An 11,048-nucleotide genomic window follows, 5' to 3' on the forward strand; every position below is an offset into this window, starting at 1 on the left:
TCTCCTCTTTCACTTTCATCAAGAGGTTTTTTAGTTCCTCTTCACTTTCTGCCATAAGGGGGGTGTCATATGGATATCCACGAACATATCACTGCCAATGTTTATCACTCATTTTATCAAATCTAGAAATACTTGCAATCTTGACTCCTTTTTAAGATTTCTAATCCAATTAACTGAAAAGTATTACCAATTTTATCTCAAACACTTATCAAACATATCTACTCCTCTCTATTTCTCTTTCCACTGTCCTGGCTTAACCTCTGACTCTTTCTCACTTTATTACAGCAATAGCCTTCTGTCTGTACTTCCTGTTTCCACAATTTCTCTTTTAAATTTATCCCCCACATATGTATCAGTGTGTCCCTATCCTGAATACACACTTGAAAATATCACTTACTCTCTACAAAACCCTCTAAGGATTTCTTATCACCTATAGAAATGGTTTTCAAACTTTAGCCACTGTAGACTTTAAAAGCGAAGTTTCACGTTTTTGTTGTTTTGCTGTTGTTGTTCAGTCATTAATTCATGTCCAACTCATGACCCCATGGACTACAGTATACCAGGCTCCTTTGTCCTTCACTATCTTCATAAAAGGAAGAAAACAAGAAAGGGAAGTCTAGTCACGAGAATATCTAGTCACGAGAATATCTAGTCACAAGAATATCAATGGCTCTTTTGTTGTACTATGTTTCAGACATTGGGCTGTGCATCTTGTTTAATGCCAGGAAAAATCTCAGTGGTACTGCTGAACCTATTTGCATGGCAGAAATAGAGACAGAGATGAGGAGAATAAACTTGTGGACACCGCTGGAGAAGCAGGGTCGGGGATGAGTTAAGAAAGTAACATTGACATATACTACCATGTGTAAAATAGATAACTGGTGGGAATCTGCTGTATAACAGAGGGAGGTCAGCTCAGTACTCTGTAATGGCCTAGAGAGCTGGGATGGGGCCATGGGAGGGAGGCTCAACAAGGAGGGAATATATGTATGTTGTCACTAAGTCATGTCCGATTCTTTGCAACCCCATGGACTGCAGTATACCAGGCTCCTTTGTCCTTCACTCTCTCCCAGAGTTTGCTCAAATTCATGTCCATTGAGTCTGTGATGTTATTTAGCATTCAAATACAAAATTTTAGTAATTTAAATTTCAAAATCCTGACTCTTGGTTATATAGAAAAGCAATTCCTGGCAAGTGTGATAAAAATAAAAAATCATCCAGTATTAGTGTAGCCCTTTTCTCCTTACTGAGTATTTATATGATTTGTTATTTTGCTTGATCCTGACCTGAACTTTCTGGGGTTAGGAGGGCAAATATATTTACATTTCAAGTTTGTAGAGGAAAATTCCGAGAGATTAATTACTCAAGTTTGCCTGGCAGTTTTAGACTACTTTAATAAGAAAAAAACTCTAGTCTTAAAAGGCTCATGTCATAGTGATAAAAACAGAAATATAACAAAGATATAATAAATGATAAGTAAAAATCACATACAAAATGATAGGAAAAGATGACAAGAAAAATATGAATTCTGATGGGTTTTCAAGGGTTGAGAAAAACAATTATAGAAAGAAGCATGATAAACAAATAAAGAAAAAGAAAGAAAAATCTTTCCAGGCAGAAGAAATGGCATAAAGGGACAGAGATAGTGAAGGTAAGGATAGATTTAAGGTTTGATAAATCGACTGCTGTGACTTAACCAGTAGCTATATGGAAATCATCCAAATGAGCTTATGGGAAAGAAAGACGTGTTTAAAGATGAAAGAAGATATGTTGGGGCTTGTTTGTGAAATATACTAATGAATTTGGACTTGCATCTACAGACAGTAAGGACCATAGTTTGGGTAAAAGTAATAAGTAACTGTATTATGGCAACAAATAAGAACTTATAGAGAATTGTCTAAACATATGGATTAGAAGGAAATTGGCTAGTGTAGTTCTGAGGTACTAAGGGTGAAACAAATTGGAGTCAGGTATAGTATAAAATTTCACATTTGGGCAAAATGTGGGTATTATGGTATTATCCAAGATAAGAAATGAAGGTGACAGTGGAGGAACATATGCTCATGATTTGGACTATGAGTTGATGTGTCTGAAAAATCTTGCAGAAAAAATGGTGAACTAAAAACAAGAATTTAGCTAAAGCTTTAGGAACTGTCAACCTGAGATTGGTTGTTGAAGCCAGAAAAGTAGACCAAACCACCTAGGTAGTCTGTGAAAACAGAAGACTGTACAGTCCACCTAGAAACATTAAAAGCTCAAAAATTAAAAGAGGATCCAGTTATAAGTAGAAAATTATACATAGAGAACTAGCAGAGTCAAATCATGGACCTTGGGCAAAAGAGTTGAAAGAAGGAAAGTATGTTAAATATTGCTAAATGTTACAGAAAGGACATGTAAGTTAGAGACTAGGGAGAAAAACTGAATTTCAAATGAGATCCTGGATAGATTTTTCTTATCACTATCCCTTTTTATGTAATATTTTTACTATGATCTCCACGTGGCATACCTACACAATTAAGTTTTGCATATCTTGGTTTACTCCTTCATTTCTGTCTATCAGTGAATTTTTCTAAATAGAAGTGCTCTCTAAATGGTTAAGGGTGTTTTACTTCCCTCCCTTCATCAACAGATGGGAGCTATTATCAAACAGCCATCACTCATAGTTAATGTGATAGCAGTGAAAAACTTTCACAATGAATATATCCCTTTTTAAAAAAATCTTTTCATTACTTTTTTATGTCAGGATATGCAAAAACTTGTTCATAAATGATGATTATTATATTCATATATACATGAAAAATAATGGTAGTGTCTTAATATTTTCAAAGACAGTGATTTTTGATCTGTTATGGACTCAAATCCCATTAAATTAAACTCCGTGAGGTTAAGCCCTATATTCTGTATTTAGTGTAGCACTTGACATATAGTAAGTGTTGCTGCTGCTGCTCCTGCTGCTGCTTCTAAGTCGCTTCAATCATGTCCTACTCTGTGCGACCCCATAGACGGCAGCCCACCAGGCTCCACCGTCCCTGGGATTCTCCAGGCAAGAACACTGGAGTGGGTTGCCATTTCCTTCTCCAACGCATGAAAGTGAAAAGTCAAAGTGAAGTCGCTCAGTCATGTCTGACCCTTAGCGACCCCATGGACTGCAGCCCACCAGGCTCCTCGGTCCATGGGATTTTCCAGGCAAGGGTACTGGAGTGGGGTGCCATTGCCTTCTCCTATAGTAAGTGTTAGGAGCATATTTTTTTAATGATTTAAAAAATGCACTAGAAAGAAAAAATGATATGAATCATATGTAAGAGGCAGGTGAAGGAACAAGATAGAGAAGGGGTTTATTTTAGAGAATAAGACACATATGGATGATTTAAATCAAAATGTTCTGCTTTTGAATAATTGAAAGTTCAATAAAACTTCATTAATTATAATTCCCAATTTATATTCTTATGGGATCTTTCAGTTTGAGGCTTGCTGGTATTTTAATTTTGCACTATTTATAAAGTCTTAGATATACTAATAAGATAAAATTAATTCAAGAAGTTTATTTACAACTACTCTTGTGGCAAACTTTTAAGGACTTCAAGTTAAATTATTAAATGACAATGAATGCCACAAATTGTCCATGTCACACTTTCACTAAAATCAATTCAAAGATATATCCATGCAAATTGTACACTTTCTCTGAGGATCATAAATAGAGTCTTTGGATTTCCTTTAGCTCAGCATCCTACCATAATCACTACCACAACATTAACACTCTCATCATTATTATTATGATATGTATTGTTTTTAGGAACGTCATCAGTGCCTTTAACAGTGTCCTATTAGCAGGCTTTGACTGTTCACAACATCTCTGTGAAGTATGTAAATCTCCAAAGTTTCTTAACTGCTGTAACTAATCCTTTAGAGATTAAGATGCCACAGAACTATGGCAAATCAGAATTTTAACCTGATTCTATAATGACTGCCCAAAATACCAAAACAAAACCCAATTGTTAGACAAAGTTAAGTGTATTATACTTATTGCAGTAAAGAAGAATACCACCTTGACTGAGTGTATTGGTTTCCTAGGCCTGAATAATAGAGCATTAGAGATTGAGTGACTTAAACAACAGAAATATGTTGTCTTGACAGTTCAAGGTGTTATCAGTGTTGGTTTCTTCTGAGGTCCGTGACAGAGAATCAGTTCCAAGCCTCTTGCCTAGCTTCTGGTGGTTTTGGGGCACTCTTTGTACTCCTTTGGCTGGCAGACACATTGCTCCAATCTCTGCCTTCATGTTCACATGGCTTACTCTCTGTGTAAAAATTTGTCTCTAAATTTCCTTTTTTATATAATGACACTAATCATATTGTGGTAGGGACCCACTTTACTCCAATATGACCTCATTCTAACTTAATTATATATGCAGTGACTTATTTCCCAATCAGACCATGTTCTGAGGTACTAAAGGCTAGGACTTCACCATATGAGTTATTCAACCCATCACAGAGAATCTTAGTCATCTCTTAGAATGGGGAGAAATTAGGAGAGGGCATTTATGATTTATTTTAAGCCTTAGTTGTGTGGTTTTATGGCAGGTCTTAAAAAGTGGAATGCTGGTTGGAACTGGGCAGTTTCTAAAATTAGTTTTAGAATGGTAAGCAAAATGAGGAGAGGAACATAAACAAGTTTTGATAAATAAGCTATAAGTCTTGATAGGTAAGCTCTTTGGTTGATTTGCGGTCTTATCCAAGAATGCACATATGCTAGAGCAAACAACTAAATAACTTAAAAAAAAATCATAGTATTGGTCAAAATAAAGAGTGAAGAATATGCTTGATCACAGAATTATTTAACGTATAGAGACTTATAATTATGTTCGTTTCATTTCTCATCTATATGGATTCTGAGTCTATCAGCTATATCATCCTAACTTTATTTCCCACCATTGATAGATTCCAAAGTAATTTGTTCTACTGCTGGATTCATCTAATAAATAGTTCTAAAAGAATTCAAATAAAATGTGTTACCCTTTGTGGTCATTGTTGACTAGATTTAATCTCATTCCCATGATAAAATTAGAAAAACTTACCTATCTACCATCTTGCTTTTTTCTATCATCTCCATAATTACTTATATCCTATACCAAGACATATTTTTTCTAAACAAATAACTCTAGTTACTTAAGGTTTTCAAATAAAAGTTATATGTAGATAATAATAATTTCATAGTATATTTACAAGCTTAATACTACGAGAGCATTGTTTGAGGTAGTGTCCTAGTCCATTTCAGCTGCTATAACAAACTATCAGAGATTGAGTGGCTTATAAACAACAGAAATTTATTTCTCAAGTTCTGGAGGCTGGAAGTTCAAGATTAGAGTGCCAGCATGGTGAGGTAGCATCATTATGAACAAAACTAGTGGAAGTGATGGAATTCCAGTTGAGCTATTTCAAATCCTGAAAGATGATGCTGTGAAAGTGCTGCACTCAATATGCCAGCAAATTTGGAAAGCTCAGTAGTGGTCACAGGACTGGAAAAGGCCAGTTTTCATTCCAATCCCTAAGAAAGGCAATGCCAAAGAATGCTCAGACTATCACAAAATTGCACTCATCTCACACGCTAATAAAGTAATACTCAAAATTCTCCAAGACAGGCTTCAACAATATGTGAACTGTGAACATTCAGATTTTCAACCTGGTTTTAGAAAATGCAGAGAAACCAGAGATCAAGTTGCCAACATCTGTTGGATCATCAAAAAAGCAAGGGAGTTCCAGAAAAACATCTATTTCTGCTTCATTGACTATGCCAAAGACTTTGAATGTGTGGATCACCACAAACTGGAAAATTCTTAAAGAGATGGGAATACCAGACCACCTGACCTGCATCTTGAAAAATCTGTATGCAGATCAGGAAGTAACAGAACTGGACATGGAAAAACAGACTGGTTCCAAATAGGGAAAGCATCAAGGCTGTATATACTCATCATGCTTATTTAACATATATGCAGAGTACATTGTGAGAAACGCTGGGCTGGATGAAGCACAAGCTGGAATCAAGATTGCTGGGAGAAATATCAATAACGTCAGATATACAGATGACACCACCCTTATGGCAGAAAGTGAAGAGGAACTAAAGAGCCTCTTGATGAAAGTGAAAGAGGAGAGTGAAAAAGTTGACTTAAAGCTCAACATTCAGAAAACAAAGATCATGGCATCTGGTCCCATCACTTCATAGCAAGTAGATGGGGAAACAGGGGAAACAGTGGAAACAGTGGCAGACTTTATCTTTTTGGGCTCCAAAGTCACTGCAGATGGTGACTGCAGCCATGAAATTAAAAGATGCTTACTCCTTGGAAGGAAAGTTATGACCAACCTAGATGGCATATTCAAAAGCAGAGACATTACTTTGCCAACAAAGGTCTGTCTAGTCAAGGCTATGGTTTTTCCAGTGGTCATGTATGGATGTGAGAGTTGGAGTGAGTGCCAAAGAATTTATGCTTTTGAACTGTGGTGTTGGAGAAGACTCTTCAGAGTCCCTTGGACTGCAAGGAAATCCAACCAGTCCATTCTAAAGGAGATCAGTCCTGAATGTTCATTGGAAGGACTGATGTTGAAGCTGAAACTCCAATTCTTTGTTTACCTGATGTGAAGAGCTGACTCATTGGAAAAGACCCTGATGCTGGGAATGATTGAAGGTGGAAGGGGATGACAGAGGATGAAATGGTTGGATGGCATCACCTACTCAATGGACATGAGTTTGAGTAAATTCCGGGAGTTGTTGATGTACAGGAAGTCCTGGTGTGCTGAAGACCATGGGGTCGCAAAGAGTCAGACACAAATGAGCAACTGAACTGAACTGAACTGATGGTCAGGTAAAGGCCCTCCGCCAGGTGACAGAATTCTTGTTTTATCTCATATAAGGGACTAAGGAGCTCTGTGAGGTCTCTTTTATAAGGACACTAATCCCAATGAGAACAGAACCCTCATCATCTAATCACATCCTTAAGGCCCCACTTCCTAATACTGTTACTTTGGAGATCAGTATTTCAGCATATGAATTGGAGGAGGGCAATAAATATTTAGACCATAATGAATTATCAGCACCCCATGACTTCTTGTAATCTGAATTTTTTCTATACCTGCAAGTACAAAATTATTAATTACAATATCTTGATTTATTTCAACCATCTTAACTCTTAGTGTCTCATACAATATCTTTTATGTTATCAGCAGCACATAACCTCATGAGTTCATTCTATCTAAAATATATCTTACTATAGTTTTGAAGTTTTACAATATTTATAATATTATGTACCTTGTTGCCAAGACTTAGTTTTATTCAAAAGCATTCCATTCTACCAGCCTTTAAGCATAGAAATTAATGCTTGCTTAAAGAATTACATTGCAAAATCATATCTGAAAAGGGTTTCAGATATGGTTTTGCAGCCAATGTATCTTACTCTGTAATAACTTTGCAATTTGTCACCCCTCTTTTTTGAAATGCAAATAATGATCTTTTCTGACAAAGAAAACACCCTGCGATAAATACATATAATGTCAAGTTATAGAATCTACTTATTTTAGTTTATGAACATCTCATGATTAATTAGATCAGTAGAATGAAATCCAACAATCAACAGAAACCTCGACACAATTTAGAGTCTTTTTATAGCTTTAAAGAATATCCAGTAAGCACTTGAAAAACAAAATCAATGAAGAGTTTAAAATGCTAATTTTCTGGTTTTCCACAGGGTCCAAGTTTTCTCTCTGAGGCTCTTTTTCCTAAACGTGCAACAAAAATTGAAGAAATGGATCCATTTTTCAATCTTCATGAGACCATTACCAAGGTAAGAGAGGAATGTGTTCATGAAAAAGTTGAGGTTTTGTTCTTTCAGTTAGTAAATGGAGGAAAGAAAAATAGCCACTCAAGTGAGAAATCTATATATATATTTGTTTTTAGAGTATACTAGAGAGGATTTTAAATACCTCCTATTTTACTATGGAGTAAGGATAATAAGCAATTCTATCAAGATCAAACAGACTAATAGCTGATGATTATATTAAAAAATCAATTATTTTTTTAATTGAAGTATAGTTGATGCAGTATCATGTAAGTTACAAGTATACAATAGTAATTCAAAATTTTAAAGATTTTACTCCATTTATAGTTGTTATAAAATATGGGTTATATTCCTTGTCCTATACAATACATCCTTGTAGCTTATTTTATACATTAGAGTTTGTATCTTGTACTTCCCTGCCCCTTTATCTCTCTTCCCAGTTCCCTCTCCCCACTGGTAATCACGAGTTTGTTCTCTATCTGTGAGTCTACTTCTTTTTTGAATTCACTAGCTTGGTGTATTTTTTTCAATTCCACATATAAATGATATAAAGTGTTCATCTTTTCCTGTCTGACATATCTCACTTAGTACAATGTCGTCCAAGTCCAGCCATGTTGATGCAAATAGCAAAATTTTATTCTTTGTGTATGGTTGAGTAGTATCCCATTTTATATATACTACCAAAATAGATTCTTAATAAAATTCTTAATTTGAAAATAGACTTGTGGTATATTCTCAAGTATACTTCCTTTACCTCAGATTAAGGACAATACAAAATGAGTCTTTGAATTTCTGTATCTTCAAAGATTTGTTCCAATATTTAAGTTGCATGGTTCATTGTACTTCACTGCAGAAAAAAATGACCCGTTTTCTTAAAGAAAAAGTTAGACTGCATTTATATTAATTGATTTATTTCTATGATGCTTATATCTATGTTTATGATAAATACTTGACTTTGAGTTTATAGAATGAAGAAAATTAAATTCTACAGTGTAGAGCAAATTAGTTTAATGTTCCGAGAACATATGACATCATGTGAATTTTTACATTTACCAACTATTGATTTAACCAATTATAGCCTGCCTTTGGGGGATAGAGTTTGAACAGAATATTGATATTTCAGTACTCTTAAAACAATCCATATTTATATATGCTTAGATAAAATACTGAGTCTTTTTTACATCTTCTTAGTGAAATTTTACATGGCTCTTTCTATGCTTTAGCAAGAGGAATTGTGGTATAATAACTGAACTCAGTGATTGGCAATAGAATGAATTCAGAATACTAAAACTAAAATTCTAGGTACTCTGGCATTTAAGAGATTTGTACATTTATTTTTTTCTGAACTTTTAAAATAAGTAAAATTTTGACCACAGTTTATGTAAAATTCTCCTAAGATCAAGATTTCTAAATTTAACTGCATTTATGATTCTTTCCTTTCCAGTCTAATCTATTTCCTTGGCTTAGTTTTGAATATATCCATCCTCCGATCATCATTGTTACTTGGATACAATAAAATAGAAGGGGCCCCCAAATAATAAGTCCTTAGCATTTAAAATCTTAATTGTATTCCTGATATGCAAAGAGAGAAAGAAAAATACATATCTGTTATCTATATATATCTATGTAAATATTTATATCTATATGTATTTGGGTGAGGGTGTGTGTGTGTTTATATGTATGTGTATATTTGTTCAAATGTTATGGGTACTTGGGCTTCACTTGTGGCTCATTTGGTAAAGAATCCACCTGCAATGTGGGAGACCTGGGTTCGATCCCTGGGTTGGGAAGATCCACTGGAGAAGAGAAGGGCTACCCACTCCAGTATTCTGACCTGGAGAATTCCATGGACTATATAGTCCATGAGGTTGCAAAGAGTCGGACATGACTGAGCGACTTTCATCATCATCATCATCATCATCATCATCATCATATGGTTACGTAGAGCCTAAGTTTATTTACTTATTTTTAAGTAAAGCATTAGAGGATTTTTAGGGCAATGAAACAATAATATTTTCTCCATTTTTTCTGCTTTTCTCTGGATCAGGAAATTCATAAACTTTTATAGAAAGGGAAATTTGAGACCATATTGATATCAGATATATAATGAGATGATTTCACATCTAACATGTGAAATCCCCAGTGATAGGAAATTCTAAGGTTTAGATTTTAGATGTAAAAACACACATTGACTATTGTCATGAGAGATCTTAGCCATCCTTCATCTCCTGAGAGAATGTTAGGAAGCAAAAATGACTGGGTGAGAAAGGGAGTAGGGGAGCATAGAGCATGGCCTGAGCATATAAATATGAGATCAGTACTCAGTTTGAAACAGAGAATAAGAGACTATTTGAGTGAAGACACAAATTTATACACATATATGGTACATGTTCTACAGTTATTTTTAAATGTACTTCTTGTGCACACTAATGTTTAACCCATTAGATGGATGATGAAAAGAATTCTGTCGATGAAAAATTGAAACCTAAAGTGCAGAATCAGGTATTCTGTTACACTTTTTAAGGACCACACATATTTACTTAATGTTGATACTGTTTCCTCAGTCACAATTACCTGCGGTAACCACCAGTGTTGTAGACCTAGGCCAAGGGAAGAATTGTGCTTTGGAAGTTCAGTCTTATCTCACTATTAGAAGAACTTGTAGAGCCATAAAACAAGCATTTAATAGATACTTTTTAAAAATCATATTTTCTTTGATCAACAACAAAATGAAGGTACAAATATAGAGGGATTGACTAGAGTGCAAAACTAGGAAATATAGATTTTAATTCTGCCTTGCTTCCCAATTTGTTATGTTGTTTAGTAGAACTTTATTGTCTACATCAAAAAGAAGTATACTCATAATGATTTCCTCACTACGATTCTGTGAAATTGAAAAGATGTTGTGTACCTTTCTCTGGAAATGCAATACATATATAATTGAGTATAATTATTGGCATTAAAAAATAATAGTATTAATGTCTTCTAAGTAGTACCTTACCTGCATTTTTTGCATTTAGCTTTTCCTTTAAATATGAAAATAAACAATTAATTAGACATGGAAACATATAACTAAATTAATTAAATGCTGAGAATATATTAATTAGTTAATGTGTACAAATGGAGTATAAAATTTCATTTGTGAAAGGTTGAGGTCTTTAGAATATTTTGTTTTAGTGGGGATAATAGTGGTATTATCTGAGTATATCACATGTTTGGTATACT

At 34.5% G+C, this 11,048-nt stretch overlaps 1 protein-coding gene across 4 annotated transcripts in view; it reads left to right on the forward strand.

The window, feature by feature from the left end:
* Positions 1 to 11,048, forward strand: part of NAALADL2 (N-acetylated alpha-linked acidic dipeptidase-like 2) — a 1,240,647-nt gene that overhangs the window by 998,118 nt on the left and 231,481 nt on the right. For all 4 annotated transcript variants that reach the window (XR_825426.1, XM_010841638.1, XM_010841637.1 and 1 more), the window contains exon 11: positions 7,734 to 7,829. Coding sequence is in view for 3 of the 4 variants with exons in the window: in XM_010841638.1 (XP_010839940.1) it covers positions 7,734 to 7,829 (96 nt within the window). In the remaining variant the exon portion in view is untranslated. The remainder of the gene's footprint in view (positions 1 to 7,733; positions 7,830 to 11,048) is intronic.

This window comes from Bison bison, unplaced genomic scaffold, assembly GCF_000754665.1.
Source record: "Bison bison bison isolate TAMUID 2011002044 unplaced genomic scaffold, Bison_UMD1.0 scf7180017864164, whole genome shotgun sequence".
NCBI lineage: Eukaryota > Metazoa > Chordata > Mammalia > Artiodactyla > Bovidae > Bison > Bison bison.